A 21,499-nucleotide genomic window follows, 5' to 3' on the forward strand; every position below is an offset into this window, starting at 1 on the left:
GCGCACTGCTGCTCCTGCCCACCTGGCTACAGAGGCGCCATTTCTGATGTGAGCAAAACAAAATGATTACCAAGCCTACAATCAAGAATTACACACATACAATGAAGTTGACATAGGATTTCTTGCATCACACTGTAAGCTTCAAGTTTATTTAAAAAAAAAAAAAAAGTTGGAAAACAGTTTCTGAGTTTCAGGGAGCTCTGGCAAAGTTTTCTGTGGTTGTGCATGAAGCTCAATCAAGTGCAGAATCTGAGCATTTTTTTTTTTTTTTTTTTTGTAAAATTTTCAGAAAGTGTCATTTTGTAGATGTCACTGATTACATTGAATTAAAATCTTAGTGTAAAACATATTGATGTTTTCAAAATTTCACAGTCTGCATTCCTTTCCAGTTGCTCTTTTAAAAATGTTTTAGTTTGAAACGTTCTTAAATAAGTTTCATTCTTAAGCATTACAACCCTTCTAATGAATTACTTTTCAGCGGAAAATTGTTTAAAATGTCCAACTCTATACAAAAATAGCCATTGTATGGGTTTGACAAGGTGTGCTCCAGGCTGAATTACTGAGTCTCTCCTTTTGGTATTTGGGCGGTCTACTACAGCAAGAATGACCTTGAGAGGGCGAGCTCTCATATCATATACAATGTTCTTTAAAATTTGTTCCATCTGTGGTAAACAACATAAGCAGTACCTTAAAAAAATTCCTTGAGGACCCATTGCATGCTGTGGACAAGAGTTATTTTCTAAAACAAACCCAGAATTGTTAGCACCCGTGTACAACAGTTTCACCCCCTGTGACCTTGAAAGTCTCTCTCTCTTTCTCTCTCTCTCTTTTTTTTTTTTTTTTTTTCTTTTTAAACATTAATACAACCAGTAATACAAATATTTTAACAAAAACTTGACATAATGTAAGGAACATGGTTGATTATTATACACACTATAGGGTGAATTTTGAAGTGTTGCATGTATTAGAGAGGAACAGTCAGTCTGACTGATTTGAGTTACTAATGGAGACCAACAAGAGGAGTTGTGCATATAATAAAGGGACCAGTACAGGTTCTGGAATGCGATGCTCCTTATGAAGGTAATTCTTGCAGTTTAATAGTGGTTTAAATTGTAAGTAACTCTTAATAGTGTCGTAAACTTGAAAAATTAGGTTTATCTTTTACTACTTTACTTCGTAAGAAGAATTGCAACTACATACTTAATGCGTTCTGTTACTTGCTCTTGCCTGCTGAGCAGGAAGGCAGTGTTCATATCCTATTGATGCCCAGAAGAATTTTATCGAAAGTTTTGCCTAATTCTGAATTAATTTTGGATACAAGTATTAGAATTTTTTTCCCACTGATACATTCCAGATATAATTTACAAGCATGATATACTCTGCTTATTGTGGTCACTTTGGGACTCGGCTAAAGTAATAACAGTAACTGATGAAACAAGAATGCATCCGTTCATATTGTTTATCATTTAGAGCAGAATTTTGTACAGAAAGAAAACATTAAAATCAAGCAGTACAAAATACTTGAATTTGACTGTCCACTAATTCTTCAAGAAAGTCATCAATAAAAATGAAACTGTCATTTTTGGAAATCAATACAAGCCATTAAAAACAAAGAAATATTAAAATCAAGAATTAGAAAAGGGTTAATGCTCTCCTGTAAAATAGTCAGATTGGTCAGGGGTACAGATACAGTACTTTGCTTTCACAGAGTAACTAGACAGGCAATGTGTAGGAATTCCATTAAAAATAGGGTGTTACATAATCACTTCCAGTGCACGTGCATTAACTGCGATAAGGCAGAAAAGCGATAATATAAACCAAAATGCTGGTTACAATAAACAATTTTTCTATGTCTTACTATTTGTCTGATTGGGACATCAGAAAAGCAATGACATTATACGAATGATAACATTATCCATGATCACAATAAGCAGTGTGCTTATTGTGTATTGACTGTATTGACACATTATGTCCTGAATTGTCATTACACCAATATAAAACAACCCAGGTTGCTTACCATTCATTCTTTTTGCTAACCTTAAATATAAAATAAATACTTCTAATACAGTGAAATTTCAGTATAATGAAGTCATGCTGATGACCAAAATATATTTATTACAATGAAATTTTATTATGGTGAAATGCAGTAACAAAATGTCAGAAATAGTTGCATACTATGAAATAATTATAATAAAAGGAATCTTACCATGAATCAGTACTCATTTCTTTAAAAAGTCCACAATTTTTTTTTTTTTTTCTGCACTGTTTTGGAAGGATTGCTCTATAAATTCCTGAACAGTGTTGCAACTCTTTATTGTGCTGTACAGAACATCTTTTCATATCATTAAGAAATGACAGCGATGGCCATGCTACATTGACTGCATCTGAGAGAGACTCTAACATCGTCATCATCACCTCCTCTTCCCAATTGCCCTTTGCATCTTTTTTGACCAGTCTTTATCCTCTTCATCAATATTTTGGATACTGTTTTGTCTTCAGCCACTTTCTGAACAGCAATTGCATTGTTATCCATTCCAATAAAATCATTCAGTGGTGTTTCTATATGAATATCTAACATGTCTAATTTGACATAAATGTTCCCAGTTGTTTATCAGCATTTCACAAAATATGTAACTCTGCCTAAATAAACAGTTCCAATATTATTCAAGTAAAACTTTAGAAAGGTAGACAGATCAAATGCTGCTGCTGTCAAGCAGGCAGTTAGCTACCCAGTTAACGGCCTGTTTGCAGTTAACTACCAGTTGCAGTATTGCTAGATGCTAAAAACCAAAGGTCAAAAAAGCGCATGTTTAAAGGTTTTATTTTTACAAAATTCATTATAATTTCATTTTTTTTTCATTGGATGAATTGTTATTGCAACAAATTGTACTTTTATTATAACAATTATTAAAAATGAAAAATTTTTACATAAAGATACACAGAAAATTTGCAGGGAAGGGAAGGGAAATTAATTTGTTTTACTGTTGCTGCTCTGGTGTTAGTTATATTGACATTTTACTATATATTATGTAAAAGTCAATGTAAATAAGATAGATGTATTCGCTGTAAGCAAGAAAATACATTAACTCTATGCACAAAGTAAATTTGATTAATTATCAGCAGTAATCTGATGTGATGACAGTTGGAATATCAGCTATTTGTACCAATTTTGTGCACATTTGCCCACTCAGATGAGTAGGGATGTCCCATCATACTCCTTCGATAACTGAAAGAAGTAGTATGGATGTAGTTATTTGATTTTCCTGAAACTGTCGTGATTGAATGCTTTAAATGTTCCCAACAAGTTATTTTTTCTGACTTTGGTGAGAAGGTGAAAAAAAACCTTCTCACCATAAAAAACCTACAGTCACCATTAAACTCAAACTTAAATAGCATTCATGAAATAGTCTTGATTTCATTCAAAGAATTGACATTTATACCATTCAAGTTATACACACAAATTTTGTTGTTTGACATACATCTTATAGCAAGTGATGTGGTTCAAGTTTAACCCCTGAACAATGTCACTCACTGTAAGATTAAGTTCAAGTTTAAACTTATTGGTTGTTGTGTATTTAATCATTTCAGTAGGTTCCTTTTTCATGGATTCCCCCCCCTTCATATTCTTGCTGAGAAAAGACAGTAACTTCTCAGAAATTCCTGACATTTAATTCAAGCCATTTAGAGGGAATTTGTACTACTTCTAGCTTTCAGTTATCCAGGCATTCTGACTACATAGTGTTTATCTGCTCATTGATTATCCGTTTGTGTATAAACTTTGCATAAATATCTGATATCCTGGTTTTTTTCATCAGATTACTGCTGCCGACAGTTAACTTCAATTGTATGTACAGTTTGTGTCTTATATTCATTTTATTGGCGTATAAATTGGAGAAATTTAGCATTTGAGGCAAGTTATTGTTATGTTCTCTGAATTGTTGTATGTATGATTGGGACATTAGAAAAGCAATAACATTATACAAATGATAACATCATTATACTTGTGAATTTATGGGTTAATGTTTCTGGGATCTTCTTGGGTTTAGTGCTTCTAATATTTATTAATGATAAGCATTTCAAGTTTAAATGTTGAAATTTTCTAATGGTGCAAGTTAGACAGGGTGGTTAATGACAATAATTAGCATTTGCTATTTCAACAAGACAAAAAATTATTTGGTGAGATGAGAAATAGCAGCTGAAGTATAACACCGGAAAATGCAAAATCTGGCATCTTCCTAACTATATTCTAATAGTTGTAATTCACTTGGGTAGCACCAAACTCAAGATAATTGATAAAGAAAAGGACTTGCGAATACAGTCTGGCATGCTGAAGTAATTTTGTTAATGACTTCAGCATGCCAGAGTGTTCTCTGAATAGTAGAGATAGGCTGCTAAAGTAGCTCATGAGATTCTGTTAATGATATATATATATATACACAGCAATACCTCACTTAGCACGGCTTCGAACAGCATGGGTTTTACTATAACACGGTTTTCAATTAAGTTTAAGTCGAAAATTTACTGCACATATTAGAAGTTATTCAATAGCCTAGACACTAACTCTACATATATGCTGCATTGTCATACCTTAGGTACACATAAATATATGCTGCAATGGCAACTCTATTGTCTCACATGCACATGTGCCAATAGCTCCCCTCGGGCAGTCAGCAGCAACGTGCAACAGTGTTCAGTATTCTTAATTCCATCCTGACAAGATGATGTGATAGCTTTTCAAACTTTTCATTTCACAATTTATTTTTTACCCCTCTAAATACAATCAAAACTATATTTGCATCTTGACTATAAATCACTACCACCAACATGCGTTCTGCTTGGCAAATGATTTCGCTGGTTTTGAATCGCAAATTCAGACAATTACCAAACACGTTGTGAAGATTGGAAGAGACTTGGGATTCAAAACTTTGGACACTGCCAATGTACGTGACTACAGTGACTCACATGCAAATGACTTAGATGATGCAGTGAAATTGATGAGCAAACTGCATATGAAGAAGAGGAAAACAATTCTGAAGTGGAACCAAAAGAATTTTCAACAGAAGAATTGGAGAAAGTTTTTTGGGGGGAGGTTGCGAGGTGATTATGAATGGAGATCCGGATGTTGAACGTAGCATCAAGATATGGCAAATTTTACAAGATGGGATTCGATGCCACAAAGACTTGTACGCCAAGAAAACAAAGAGACGACTTCACCAGACTATTATTGAAATACCTAAATAAACAATAAAGCTTTTTTTCTCATCTCTCATGATGCTTCCTTTTCATTAATACAATTTTTGTAATATTTTTTATTTCAAATCCTTTTAATTGGCTATCAAGTACAAATTGTTTATAAATTTATTATAATTTGTTTATAGACTTTCTCTGGTATGCATTCAATTAAAATCCATTATAATCAGCACGGTTTCACATAACACAGAACAGTTTCGGTACCAATTATCAGTGCTATGGGGGTATTACTATATATATATGTATGTATAACACTGTTGCCAGTATAGATGATGATAATGAGATGATTAGTCCACAATATAAAGCAGTCGTTAGGGCCCCATTTTCAATATTGCAATGCAGACTTGTAAATTCTGTTATAGGAAAGATGTAGGCCTGTTGAAGAGAATACGGAGAGAGAGGGGGGGGGGATCGACAAGTTTGGTTAAGTGCACATCAGGTATTCTTATCAAATGAGAATTGTTCTATGAGTTAATGTTTAGGAAATGGGTAAATGCAAGTTGAGCTGATTAGGACTTTACCACATCTGGTAAAGGGTTGAGTAAGCTAAATTCCAACAGCATATTTACACTTTAGTCACATGACACATATACATAAGGAGAGAAATTTAAATCAAGACAGGATAATTGTAGAATACTATCAAAAAATTTCCTTTAGCCAGACTGATTTGACTATAGGAATGAATTCCCACCTACTTCTTGTGTGGAGGTTAGAAGTTTATTTAATGCAAGAGGGTTGGATTGAAAAATATTTGAAAGAAGTAGGCAAATGAAGTGATGGGATAGTTACATTGGTTATATTTATTTATTTAGTGGCAGATGCTACATAAGCTTGCTTCCTTGCATCATTTTCTAATAGTAATAGAATATTAATACATTCCTTGCTTGCAGTAGGTAAGTGATATGGGTTCTAGTTTATGAAATGCTCATGGAATTTGCCTTTCCAAGCTGCTACAAGATGATGCATAAAAACTATAAAAGAAACCAATAAATACATGATGGATATATTGACTGGGATATTAAAAACTGGCATTTGGTCCCATGATCAAGCACTCTCCAAGGACACTGGTTTTGTGTACCATTAATATAGATTGCATGTGTTGATAGGATGATTTTCATGGTGTGAAGATTGAAAAATTGGAAATTACTTAGTAGCAAAAATCCTACTTCCTCTGTCTGTGATGGGACTTGAACCCAGACTTCCCCAAATGAGTAACAAGTGGCAAAACCACTGTTATGAAGAGCAAAGGAACTAATTGCATAAGGAAAGGAATCTAAAAATAAAAAAAAAGAAGAAGAAGAAAAAATCCCAGCATCAGAGCATGTGCTTTAATCAACTTGTTAATTTTAAAAAAAAATCAGTCAGTCTGATGATTCATGAATTTTTTTTCTATTAAGTTAAGTGAAATGCATGCTGTCATTAGCAGTTGTGTCTTCTAAATTCACAATTCTTAATGTATACACCCTCCCAACTGCCATGAAATATAAATACATGGGGGGAAGAACATTTTATATTAATCTGTTTTACCTCGAAAACTAACTCCACTTTCTAATTAAATTTTTTTACCATTGTTTTGAAAGATTTTGAATAGAATTTATATTTGTATCATTCAAAGTAAAAATGAGCATTAAGCTCGTTTAAATAAAGATATTGCTAATCATTCTGGTTAAGGTGGAGGTTTTTATGAGGTACACAGTTAAAAACCACTTAAATTTTAAGAAACACAAGTTTATATTTTTAATTTGTGCTTCTTAGTTTCCTAATAATTACAACTGACAGGTTTTTTAATAAAAATAAAACTTTGATGGCTTTATTTTATCTAATTTAAATAGCATAAACTCAATATGTATCCATACAATTAAATGCATTAACTAAATGCAGCCAGTGCTATGGAGGTGGGGGAATAGTAAACTGTATTATATAATACTTATATTGAGAGATTTGAGCAAATTTTTCAGTCTGAATCCACTGCCTTTTACTTTTAAGATATATGCCCAAAATCAAAATTGAACTGGTCAGTACATGCACAATAGTATTACTAGGAATGCACAAATAGAATTTTTATCTTATGAGATGAACAATCAACTTAATCCTTTAGGTGAGATAATTATGATAATATTCTTAATAATAGCACACATGACAGAAGCTAACAGTTTTGTCATTCATTTTCAAGTGTATTAAGGAAGGAGAAACAGAGCAGGCATAGCAGTTAATTTCAGGATTAGAAACCTCAGGTTTTTGACTAATCCATTTAATTATTCTTTATTAGCTCCCATGTAGTTTTTTTTTTTTTTTTTTTTTTTTATGATATTCCACTAGGTGTCCAGATTCAAGGGTAATACACCAAATGGTGTTAAGGCTGCTCATATATCATAAATTTTTATTAATTTTTTTTTATGCATCTCATAGCTGCTTAAATAGGCAAGCTGTTTTAACATGAACTTTTTTTTCCATTTAAGCTTACTACTAATGGTAAACAGGATATATAAGGATAATTTAATTACTGAAAAGAGAGTAATTGAAATCTTAGCATGTAGTGGTGAAAACTTTCAAAGATTTCTTAGATATTTTATTAAATAGATCATCTATGTACCTCTATGGCAGGCATGTCAAACTCTGTAGTGCTCAGAGGAGAGGCTACACAGACAGTTCTCAAGGAAATGGAGGGCCACACAAACAATTCTTAGGTGGTTCACACACTACACTTGTGTGCAAGCTGCATATCTGTGGCATTATTCAGAAAAATATATTAAATAATTTCTCCTTGTGTAAAAATACATAATCTGATAACCATCAACATTTATGAAGGTTTATAACTTATGAATTTTATTTAAATTTTATATTAGGGTTTCAATAACAGAAAGAAAGTTTACAATACTGAGGTGGGGGGGGGCAAACAAACAAACAAAACACTTGAGGGCCCCACATGGCCCCTGGACCACAGTTTGACATGCCTGCTCTAAGGTCTCATTTTTATCATAATATTGCATTAGGAATTTAAATTCTTTAGTTACTGATGATTTCGTGTTGTAAAATAGTTTTCAAAATTTTTGTTTTGATACTTTCATAATATTTGTGTATTTTCTTGCAGCTTCTAAGGAACATTCTGAGCTGGCATGGTGTTTTAGCTGAAGCTCCCTTACAGGAATTGGCCTTAGCATCTTTATTGAACAGATACTTACTATTGGCCCTGAATAACTCACAGACACAAAAAGACACCTTAGAGAAATGTAGAATGGTAAGTGTACATCTGAATTGTGCTGTCAAAAAAAAGGGTTGTTTTTTTTTTTTTTACTCAATAGACATTTACCTTTATGAGTTGCAATCACACAAGTAGTAGTAGTGGCATGGGATGCAATAAAGCAAGTGTATGAGCTTATGCAGCTCAGCCAAAAAAATAAAATAATAAGAAAAAATCACACCATTCCCTCCAAATGCCTGTCCAGTTCCTCCTTAAATTTATTCAACATATCAACTTCCACGACAGATGGAAGTTTGTTCCAGCAATTAACCACCCGCTGGCTAAAGGCAAATTTCTGCACATCTATTCTACATCTGTCTTTTCTTAATTTGAATTTGTGCCCCCTTAGGTTTGTAATCTGAACAAGTGGAAGGATCCCATCAGAATTCAGCGTGCTCAACCCATTCAAGGCCTTATACACCTCAATCAGATCACCGCGCAGGTGCCTAGTCTCCAGCCACTGCAATTTGCAGAACTTAAGCGGCACCTCCGTAGTCAGATGGGAAGGAGCAGCAGTGCGTAGCACACACTTCTTGATTAGACCGGGGTTCAAGCCCGTCACCACAAAATATGGAGGATGTGGAAAGGTCAGGGAATGACCACCGCATATCCCGGAGCAATATGGCCTTAGTTGCTAATGCTCCTAAAAAAAAAAACAAATAACAAATAACAATAGAACTTAAGCCTCTCTTGGTAAGAGGATCCCTTCATTCCCCTCACCAATCTTGTTGCCCTTCTCTGTACACGCTCAAGCAAATCTACATCCTTCCTAAAATGAGGCCTCCAGACCTGTAAGCAGTACTCAAGGTGTGGCCTGACCATTGCCTTATACAGAGGGACAATCACCTCCTTTTCCCTGCTAGCAAAATTCCTATACAGTGGTACCTTGGTGTGCGAGCATAATTCGTTCCGGAAACGTGCTCGTAATCCAACGCACTCGTATATCAAAGCGAATTTTCCCATAAGAAATCATGGAAACCCAGATGATTTGCTCCAAAACTCAAAAATATTCATATACTGTAAAAATGATTAATACAAAATACATACCTTTTTATATTTTTAATATTTAAATTTAATATACATAAAGCAATCGAATTTATGGTAGGACGACTTTCACTGTCACTAACGGAATCACTGCTATCTCTTGACTCTTTCTTTTTGTGCGACTTTAACAAGCAACCTCTCCAATGACACTTGCCTCCTCTTGAGGATTTCACGGAAATATGACATTGCATTGTCGTTAAACAGATTCATCGCTCGCACTATTACAAAATGAGGAGGCACGCTTGATCCACATAAACAAAGCTGTTCGCGTGTAGCAATTGAATAAACAACACCATAAAGGCAGAGATACACTATTAACACCTCACATTTTACTAAAGCACATTTCTAGGGGTTACTACCATAAAACAATAAAAACAATTTCCAGTTATGTTCCTGCTAGTGGAATCTGTTATGAACTGGTAGTAAACTCGATCTAATTACATTTGCGATTATACTGATTGCTGAAATTGTGTTGGTTTTTACGTTATTATGGTGAAATGTGTTTCCCCTTCACTGATATAAAAAAAAAAAATACATTTTCAGAATCTTCTCTTCATTCCTATCGTGTTGCGTTCGGTTGGGGTGATTCTGCGTTCGACTGCCATTTCTTGTAAGCACAAAGGCGAATCGTGCATAAGCGAATTCGGTTCATGTTATATAAGCTATCGTTCATGTATTTATAAATCGTGTATGATCGAATTCGTGTAGTGTGAACACGTGTTATACGAGGACTGACTGTACTCGTATTGCAAGACCTCGCTCGTTTATCAAGTTAAAATTTATTAAAAATTTTTGCTCGTCTTGTAAAACACTCGTAGACCAAGTTACTCGCAATCCAAGGTACCACTGTATATCATATCATTGAAAAAACCCCATGACCTGCCCTGGCAGCCTGTCTGCATTGCTCAGAAAACTTCATATCTGACTGCACAATTACTCCTAATTCTTTTTCATTTTCTACCACCTTAAGTGTAGTACCACAGAGTTGGTACTTTTCTCTCAGGTTACTTCTACCCATATGCAGTACAGTAAACCTCCGCTATTCACGGTATCTGTATTCGCGATCGCCGATTTAATGTAAAATGAAACCTAAAAAAATGTGAATTTTGAAGCGCCGTGAATATTTTCCGCCATAAAAAAACATGAGCGTGGCTAAAATTATCTTTCCCGGTCAAAACAGCGCTCAGTGGGTGAGGGGGGAGGGTGACAAAATCGCGAGCGTGGATGTTTCTCGCTAATCCTTGTTCAGTATGTGTTATGCGCTTGTCATGGAAGGTTTCGTCGTTTGCTTTTAATTTCTATGCTTATAAATTGAATAAATTTATCAACTTATAAATTGATATGCTTACAAAAATGATAAATCTACCGTTTTGCAGTGTAAAACAGACTTTTTCGAGTGTGTTAACGGAAGAAAGTGACTTTATTGTGGACAAGTTCTTTCTAACCCCTACAAAAATATGGCTACGAATAACAAGAGAAATGTGAAAATATCAAAGGTGATGATATTGGTGAATAAAATTGAGTTATTAGATAAAATTTCTAATGGTGAAAGTGTCTCCTCAGTGGCAAAACATTATAAAATCAGAGTCAACGGTACGATCAATCAAAAAATCGGAAGAAAAAATCCGCCGTAGGGTCCAGAAAACGTGCTAATTGCTTCAAAAATTTGCTCTGTAACTCGTGATGTTAAATTAGAAAAAAATGGAAAAAGCTTTAAATCTGTGGATAGAAGACCGAACTCAAAATAAAATTCTGTTAAGTTGACTCATCATTCGTGAAAAGGCAAAACTCCTTTATCAACACTAGCGAAACTGGTGATAGCACTGGCGGGATAAGTTTTTTTTTGCTAGCAAAGGCTCTGGTTTGAAAGATTTGTTTGAAATTTCTAATAAATATTACATTTAATATTAAATTGTTTCTTATTTTCATTTCGATGCCATATGCTTGCATTTCACTATGTGTGTCTATGTACATAGTCATATTATGAAGGTACATATAATACATACATAGACAAAATTTTAGACTAGTTTTTCTTATATATTTCATACTTTGGAACGGAACCCCTTTATTTCTATGGGAGCCATAACTCAGTATTCGCGTTTTCGCTATTCGCAACATTTCTCAGGAACGTAACCCCCGCGAATAGCGGGGGTTTACTGTACTTTGCATTTGTCAAGGTTAAACTTCAGTTGCCACTTCTTAACCTATCTGCCCAAATTATCTAGATCCTGTTGCAGTAGCACACTGCCATTACTGACATTAATAATCCTGCCAACCTTTGTATCATCTGCAAACTTCGACACTAAGCCTGATATGGCTTCATCAATATCATTGATAAATATACAAAACAACAGTGGACCCAACACCGAACCCTGTGGGACTCCACTAATAACATTAGTCCACAAAGAGCAGTACCCATTGATTACCACCCTCTGTCTTCTCCCACTTAGCCATCCTTTTATCCATTGTAGCAACTTACCCTTAATACCATTCTGCTCCAATTTGTACGATAGTGTTCTGTACGCAAGTGTCAAAAGCTTTCCTGATATCCAAATATATGATATCAAAATTATTTTTTGCATCTAATTCCTTTGTAACCACATCATAATAACCAATCAAATTTGTCAGACAAGACTTTCCCTTAACAAACCCATGCTGTGTCTGAATTATTGCTAGTCTTGTCTAGATGATCCTGCAATGCATCTTTAACCAGTGACTCCATTATTTTACCCGGAACAGAAGTTAAACTAACTGGTCTGTAATTACTCGTGTCACCCTTCGATCCCCTTTGTGAATTGGGGATACATTTGCACATCTCCAGTCCGTGGGAACCTCCCCTGAGTCCAAGGATGCTCTCATAATTATGGCTAAGGGTTTGCTTAGTTGCTTTGCTGCCTCCTTTAATATAACTGGATAGATCCCATCCACCCCAGGTGCTTTTCTTATATTTAACTTCAACAATTTCTCCTCCACTTTGCTCTCAGTTATTATAAAATCATTAAGTACCCTGCTACAATTTGATAACCTTTTGCCATTTTCAAACCTTAATAATTCCTCATGTGTGAATGTAGATGCAAAATACTCATTCAGTTTGTTTGCTATCTGAGCAGGATCATCAACAGTCGAACCATTGATGTCAAGTGGACCAATCAGATTCATCCCCCTTCCTTTTAGAGTTTATATAAGTAAAGAAATCCTCGCTGTTTTTCTTAGCATCTTTTGCCAAAGATTTCTCGTAATCTGCCTTCGCCTGCCTAACCTCCTTTGTGACCTGATTACAGACTAGCTTATATCTGCCTTAGGCTTCTGAGTCGCTTGATAATTTATATGCATCCCATGCATTTTTTCTTCTCTGTTACGAGTCTCATTAGTTCATTTGATAACCATTTAGGCCTATACCTTGAACAATATTTCTTAATAGGTATGAAACTTAGTAGCACCTACGATTAATTCCTTGAATGCTTCCCACTTAGAATTTACTGTTGGTAACATCGTCAGTTGATCCCACTGTACAGAATTTAAAAACTGTCTGAGACCACTGTACTCACCTTTACAGAAGCAAAAACCCTTTCCTTTACCCCTGATGGTAATTAAATCTTTAAGTAAATCCCACATCAGTACACTGTGATCACTGCCACCTAGTGGTTCCTTTATCTGCAAATTCTTAATACACAAATGATCACTGCTGATAACCAGATCAAGAGTATTGCTCTCTCTAGTTGCCTCTCGAACATGCTGCTGCAGAAATGAGACCGATTTTATTTTTTGGCTCCTGCTCAGTAATTAGGCATGTCGATTGTGAAGACACATTTTGGAATGTTTCATTGTGCATTTAAATATTTGGGCAAGAATTAGATTATTATAATGTTAGCTACCAGAGTGGAAAGTTTTGCCTTTTTTTTTTTTTTTTTTTTTTTTTTTTTTTTTTCTGTTGTAAAAATAAGTGATCTGGAAGTATGATGTTAATGGATTAAACCAAGTTTCCTGAGATGAACCATGTGAACTGGCACACTCTGGGTTGCATAGCTGACATGTCAAAAATTCTCAGTGATAACTTGTTATCAGTAAGTTGAGCAGTGCATGTTGGTGTGTAGCCTAAGTAGAGGTTGGAATATATTTGTAGTTATAGCTTGATTTTAAGGTGTTAGTTGTAAAATAGACTTTCTGTTAGCAAAAATATCTGTTATTTCCAAATTTATAGTTTAATTTCTCTCTTTCCTTGTTGACAAGTGGATCATCACATGCATACTTTGCATTTTTGTTGAGCAAGTGGTTAAACAGTATTGCAGTCTCCAAGCCTCGCCTAACCACTTGCCATAACCAAGTGGTCAAATGCAAAGAGTACAGGAGTGTGCATGCTTTGAGTGATCGTGGTTCAAGCTTGCATGACCACTAAATGCAGTGACATTTTGTATTTTCTCTATCTTGTGAACTCCTTTGACCTTATGTGGTTATACCAGAGTATAAACAAAAAATTTATTTATTTAATTCAGTATTAGAGATACCGAATTGATGATTATGTTGGATATTCCAGGAAAATGAATAATTGTGTTGTTTGTTATTTATACAAAATTAGCTTTGTAACCTAAAGCTGTGTTGTTATCACAGTATGGTTATACTGTGTACTAATGTAGAATTTAGTGTTATTGTTTGCATCTTATTTGTAATAACATAAAATTTTCATTTAGTATCCACTTGATCATCATAACCTCCTGTCTTTCAGATTGTGTCAACTTTTCCAAGAGCATGGTTTGCCCACCTGAAAGGCGATTCCACATTTACACAGTTACAGATGCTTGCACGTTTCTTGAAACAGTTTGCCAATCAACATTATTCATACCACTCAAAGAAAGATGAAACTGTGGCTAAGTAAGTTAATTGTTAGACTAAAACAAATAGAATTATTTCTAAAAGTTAGAAACACAGATTATTAAAAAGTTTATTTCAGATTGATCATGGTGCTCACATTTACAATTTTTGGAACTGTATTATGCTTATAATTAAAATAGCACACAATATGGCTTAAGTAGCCCTCATACCAGAAATAACCATACCAATATCGATACAGTTAAAATAATGAAAAAATTTCTCTGAATGTGGTTGTACACAGCCAAAAGTTGTATAATAACATTTAGTATAGATAGAAAGTCCAAAATCCAGCAACCTCAGGACCTAATGATTGCCAGTTTTTGAGGGGTTTTTTTTTTTTTTTTGACATTTATTCTAATGAAGCATAAATTATCAAATTAAATGTCAAAATCCCAGTGTATTACGGGTAAGCAGAAAACATCTGCTCCATCGGCAGAGTTGGAGCCTACTTTTGTCCAATTTATCAACTATGATTAACTTAACATAAATAACTATATTATTTTATTCCTGTTAATTCTTTTATCCCCTTTGGTTGGTTAAAATTTGGAAACAAGACTTCTGAAATTGATAAATCCAGGCACAGCAATAATGCTGAGTGAGTACTAACAAAATTGCTTTGATAGTTTCATTCAAAAAAAAATAATAAATAAATCAAGTGCTGATGATTATACTTTGTAGTCTGACAAATATGTTCTGTCCACATTTCTCAATTCAAGCAGCTTCTCATTCCCATATTAAAAAAAAAAAAAAAAAAAGGCAAAAAGTAGACAGCTTACTGCTAGTGAGCAAACTAATGGGGCATTCTTCATTTATCTCTGCTCGGATTTTTCAGTTAAGTTCATATAACATCACAACATTAAATACATAATAAAAATATCAAGTAACGAAATTTTATTTACTTACAAAAAGTGCCAGTATAAAGTTGCAGTATAGTTTATTTGTAGTTTATTTTTTCCTTTTCTTAGTAAAATAATAAGAGGAGTTTACCTCAATATACTGCGTAGAACACTTCCGTATGATACCCTCCAGAAATTAAAACGGAAAAAACGAAAAAATCGACAACTTACCGGTACATTAGAGTAAAATATAAATAATTAAATAAACAATTTAACACAATTCAAATCAATATAAAACAATTAAAAATCAAATTAACGCAATTAAAAGAATCAAACGAAAATATTCAAAACGAAAAATCGTTTTTATAAAACGATTTTTATAAAAATCGTTTTATAAACGATTTCAAAACGAAAAATCGTTTTGAATATTTTCGTTTGATTCTTTTAATTGCGTTAATTTGATTTTTAATTGTTTTATATTGATTTGAATTGTGTTAAATTGTTTATTTAATTATTTATATTTTACTCTAATGTACCGGTAAGTTGTCGATTTTTTCGTTTTTTCCGTTTTAATTTCTGGCGGGTATCATACGGAAGTGTTCTACGCAGTATATTGAGGTAAACTCCTCTTATTATTTTACTAATATTAATATCAACGTAGAACATATTGAGTAGTACAGCTCTGATTCATACTATCTAATTAATTTTTCCTTTTCTATAAATTGTCAGGATTTCAAAATGTGCTTGCGACTGAGTTGTCAACAGTTTATTGAGTTGTCAACACTGAAGCGTTCTTCAGTGTTGCGTTCATCCAGTTTTTTTTTTTTTTTTTGCCAAACCAGAAAACATACATTATTAACTGAGCAGTTTGCACCCAAACTCTTTTCATTGGATTTACAGAATCCCTCAAAAGTTGGCTCACTCTCCTTATCAGTGAATATTTTCATCAGCTACAGATTATGCCAAGCAATTTTAAAATGTCCTCTGTTTAACACCTACCCAAGTACAAGCAGCAGTCCATAAAGCAACCTTCACATTAAAATTTCTTAAGGGTGCTGTTATTTCTTAGCCTCCATTGATAGCAGTCAACAAGTGTCTCGTAAATTCATTTTTGTAATGAAATAATCAGAAAATACCTTGTTCCATTTGCTGAATGAGAGCAGTGCAGTTTTCTGACAAAAAAATCCCATAAATATGGTCTTGAATCAAAAGTTTCAGAATGTGCAGAGCAATTGTCTAAAACCAAACATGTCTTGCAGTTGTCTGATAGACTTGCAATGAGAATGCACGTCAGGAACAGTATTGTTTGTAAGCCAGTCAGTGGCTATTAAAAAGAGAAGTCTTGTGCACATTGTAGTCCTAGTCCAGTGTTAAGTGTTTATCTGCAAACAACTAGACAAACTCATCCGTATATTTTTCAGCAGCTTCATGATCAGTGGAAGACTTATTACCACATACTTTTAGTTGTTGAATACTGTGGCAGCTCTTGAATTTCATTAGCCAGTCAGTAGAATAATCACAATGTACTTTTAAATTCAGTACATTCATGAAATGCTTTTTGCTAACACCATAATCATCAGCCCCGACAACAGTACTGTCTCACTCCTGTGCTGCTAAACTCACTCACTTACTAGTTTATTCAAATCAGTTTTTCAGCTGATTCAATATTCTCCTCTTTTTCATACTCATTGGAGTATCACTAACTGCAAAACAGTGCCATAATTTTTTCCTTTTTTTTTTTTTTTTTTTTAGTCATAAATGGTTGAACTGCCAACCAGCCTCTTTGTTTAATTTCCAGAGTAACCTTTTTCCAATTTTCACAGTAATTTCACTTTCTTTGTTATCAAAGCAAAAAGTATACTTCCTGCTCACCATTATACTTGGTGTTATCTGCTGGACTTTCCAGCATACTAAATATTGTGATAATTTCAAAAAGAGAGAGAGAGAGAGAGAGAGAGAGAGAGAGAGAGAGAGAGAGAGAGAGAGAGAGAGAGAGAGAGAGAGAGAGAGAAAAGAAAAGAAAAAACACTAAATTAAACTTAATAAATTGAAATAAATATAAATGAAGACAATGCCATATCTCACAAAAAACTGGTTCTTTACTAGTCGGCAATTCATCAGTTAGTAAGGAAACTAATTGACAATCCATCGGTTAGATTTCAAAAGCATGTGTCACTTTGGATCTCTGCTTGAACTGGTCAGAAATACCATTGTAATTGACCAGTTAATATGGTCATTACCAATTTATATGACAGTCAGACTGAGATACTCTATCCATTCATTCACTACAATTTAAAATTAACGTTATGTCTGTTTCTTCTGAAATTGAGATAGTGTATGCAGTTAAAAAAAAAAGTGAGGAGAGAGTGTGATGGTAAAAAGAAGAAAAAACAGTCATAAAGAGGAACGCAAATAAGTAATGATAACTTTTTGCATTATGATAAGGCCTTGTAGTGATAAAATAAATTTATTACTATATGGCCTTATCATAAGTCTCAATGAGTTCTCTTGTGTAAACCACATGAGAGTTCATTGAGAGAGTTGACTGTTATGGGCATTGTGCCAAGGGGGTATGTACAACAGTTATACATAATTATGTATGACTGACCCCTCATTGTTCAGTAGCTATAATCTCATATACTGCTTCATGGAAATAGATACATATTTCATTTTAATACTCTTCCACAAAAAGATTTGATAAAGAATTCTGTTAAGTATATATTTTTCTTAATGTCAGATTTTATGGTTGTAACTTAACTTTCTGACACCAATTTAGTTAGACATTGTGCAGAATCAGACAAATGCTTTGGCTTATTGTTGCCTTCAGCCATATCCATACCTTTCTGGATGTTTTCCCTAATGATTGTACTTATTACACTTGGCCATTCTGAATGTATGGAATACAAAGTAGTGTAGAATACAAGGTTTGGTGGTGAATAATACTTTATCTATAGTACCAGGTGATATATCCCCTAACACAATGAGAAAAGAGAATGGAATGTCCATCCCAGACATTCCATTCCCAGTCCATCTCTAAAATGGGCAAATTTCAGTAGTCTAATATCTCACTACCCCCATGAGGCTTAAATTATTAATAATAATCATGTTATCACTTTAATTTGCTGACAGTATGCTAACATCTCAGTTGACCATTCTCCTGAGTACAGGTCCTCTGTAATGGTATAGTGGGTTTGCCACTTATCATTCATTTAGAAGTGTAGATTCAAATTCCATCAGAGATGGAGAGAATTCTTAAAAACTTCTTCAGTCAAGGTAGTTAGCTGATCTGAGACAGAAGGAGCATTGCCACATTCCCTGTGAGTTATTTGATATTTCTCAGCCCACACATAATATAAATTTGTCCCTGATCGTACATGTACAGACTCTAATATAATAAAGAACTGGTGTGCTATGACCAAGTACTTTAAGCTTCAAAGTCCTCAAAACATCCAGCCAACAAACTGAGTGCAAGGAGCACTGTTATTTCTCAGAACCATTTAATGTCTGGGTGTAAGGATTGTATATTAACTTTCTTCAACAAATTTTGATTAATTTTATAAGTCTTATAAGCAGCTATGTTCGCCACGTAAAGGTGATGTAATGTAATAACTTAGTCATCTCAGTGTGGAATCTTTAATCCAGCCCACATGACTTCATGACTTTCATAGTGGTTATAATCACTCTTCTTCCACACCATGGCTTGAGTCGGTTGGTCATGGCAGAGGTTTAATGATTATCCAAAATCCTTATCTGAACCTTTTCTTTCTACTTACTAGTGCACTGTAGTCATATTTCATTTATCTTTTGCTTTCACAGAAATATCATTCTCCAATTTTTTTTTATTTGCTTCCATATGTGCCCACATGTTAAAGTGAAACTGGTTCTTTCTATTGAACAAAAATTTGAGCTTATCAATAAAAATTAAAACATTTATCAAAAACTTATCAATAAACACCTACGAATGTCACATTCGTGGGTGAGGTTTTCTTTCATTTTGTGGATTATGCAGGAAAATTTATATCCCAACTACCTTGTAATAATTGCATGTCTGTTGTTAAAAAAAAAATTTAAAAAAGCCTTAATGTATTGATGGTTCCTGAGTGTAGTTTTATTTTATTTAGGCTACATCCTTACTGTATTTTTAAATTCTGTTGAAATTTCTATAATTTGGTCCATTTTAAACCTTTAATTCAGTTAATGATATTCTTATTACTGAGCAAGCAACAAGTAGCTTGCTGAATAGTTGTTAAACACCAGCATTGGCTGTAACATGAATATGATAACATCACACTCAATGCATTTCCCTATCTGATAGGGAAATGCATTATTAATAATAATAATATAAATGCATTAATAATATTGATGCATTTATAAATTAATTTGGTTATGATTGTTATTTGCTTCTTAGGAGCATTAGCAACTAAGGCCATATTGCTCCGGGAATATGCGGTGGTCATTCCCTTGACCTTTCCGCATCCTCCGTATTTGGTGGTGACGGGCTCGAACCCCGGTCTAATCAAGAAGCGTGTGCTACGCACTGCTGCTCCTTCCCACCTGGCTACGGAGGCGCCATAAAAATTAATTTGGATCAGAATATTACTATTTTTTGCCATAAAATACCACTGTTTGTAACTGTAAGCCAATCTATGTTTATGCTTTAGCATGTTTTTGAGTTGAAAATATATTGAGTATGCAGTATTGAGTATAGGCAGTATTTTCAGTACAGTATATAATTATATGCTGAACTTTTTTCTTTTGTTTTTTCTGTATAGAGAGGGTGTAAAGGAAATAGCCCAAATGCTGATCTCTGTGGGATCTTTAGCAGATGCAGTGGAACTGGGAAGACAGTATTCAATTAGTGGCTTGAAGATTAGCGACAAAAGTAAAGGATCATAATTGTGCTTTATATGCTTTACTGCATATTCATGCATAAATCTGTACCTCTATTATCATTCATCTGATTTTATGGCAGAAAGGGAAGAAAATCCTCATGTCCTTTCTTGAATTTATGCAATTAAACTTGCTTCTTCCCCATTTCCTCACTCCTGTTTAGTTATTTTTTTTTAAATATCATGTTCAAAAAAATTAAATATTTACATAATTTGGAATTTTTAACCAACTGCTAACAACTGTATTTATATATTGTTCCTAACATTTTTATGGATAAAAAAAGTGTACTTAGGTGTGAAGAGTAGAGGAAATGGAAGAATGATCCATATAGATTTAAAATCTATATGCTTTACTAGAGAAGACAAATTTTAGAGATCATTACAGAGACTAGAAAGTGGGGGTTTTTTTTGTTTTTTTTTCTTTTTTGTTATTGTCAGTATTACAAACAGTATATCACAAATAATGTACTATTTGTAACACTATAGTAGCATATTTTAGAGGTTGTGTGTACCTCTGCATTTATATTCTGTCTTCCTTTGATCTCTAAAAATTTCATAAGCTATGCATGCATATGCAGTACATGTGCACATGAAGCAAACCCAGTGTAAAATAATTTCAGTACATAAGCATCCGGAATATGTATCATGAGGGCACGTGGCTGGTGTTGAAACAATCTCATATGCCGTTAATAAACATTGTATGTTCATATATATATGTGATGCCTTTTACTTCCATAAGTGTTGTATTAATCAATAATTTTACTTGACATCCTGTAGTTTGTCCTAGTGTATGTTAAATTGTACAAAAGTTTTATGCTGAAGTATTTTGCACGTCTTGTTTTCACAGAAACATTGTTGTTTTAATGTAAATGAAAATATACTGGAAGAAGATTTTGGATAACCAAATAAAAACAAGCCATGTCTTGTATTTTACTGAAATTTTATAATACTAAACTGTAATTCCAGATCACAATGTTATTTTTTTTTTAAAATGCGATTATTTGTTTTTGTATTTGTATTATTTATTATTAGTTGCTGGTAACTAATTAAGAAAAATTAATAAAGGACACTTTAACAGTTGAAATACTTAATTTGTTTATTAGTATAAAAGGACAGATTGATGCAATTAGACCCAATAACTAAATAAAATTGACCCTATTTCAAATTTCTTTATTGATATTCATCTTCTCGCCTTAATTTTGGGTTTAGTAGAAAACTATCGCTTGATCTTAGGAAAGATCTAACAGTACCTATAGAAAGAAATTCCTCAATGTGGTACAGTAGAGTTTCACTTGATCAAGATCTCTCCTGTGATCAAGCAATAATCTCCTATTCCCAAAATCCAGGCTTGAAGACTGATTTCAATATAG

At 33.7% G+C, this 21,499-nt stretch overlaps 1 protein-coding gene across 2 annotated transcripts in view; it reads left to right on the plus strand.

Moving 5' to 3' along the window:
• LOC150083689 (PAX3- and PAX7-binding protein 1) overlaps positions 1 to 20,523 on the plus strand; it is a 188,769-nt gene extending 168,246 nt beyond the window's left edge. Inside the window, exons 17-19 of one of the 2 annotated variants that reach the window (XM_090378125.1) lie at positions 8,342 to 8,488; positions 14,259 to 14,404; positions 20,013 to 20,523. In XM_090378125.1, coding sequence (XP_090234251.1) covers positions 8,342 to 8,488; positions 14,259 to 14,404; positions 20,013 to 20,136 — 417 coding nt within the window. In that variant the 3' untranslated portion in view covers positions 20,137 to 20,523. Of the gene's footprint in view, positions 1 to 8,341; positions 8,489 to 14,258; positions 14,405 to 20,012 lie in introns of those variants that run through there. The other variant, XM_090378126.1, reaches the window with a different exon arrangement.
• The last annotated feature ends 976 nt before the right edge of the window (positions 20,524 to 21,499 follow it).

This window comes from Mastigoproctus giganteus, chromosome 7 (genome assembly GCF_048544385.1).
Source record: "Mastigoproctus giganteus isolate SK-2022 chromosome 7, ASM4854438v1, whole genome shotgun sequence".
NCBI classification, from domain to species: Eukaryota; Metazoa; Arthropoda; class Arachnida; order Uropygi; family Thelyphonidae; genus Mastigoproctus; species Mastigoproctus giganteus.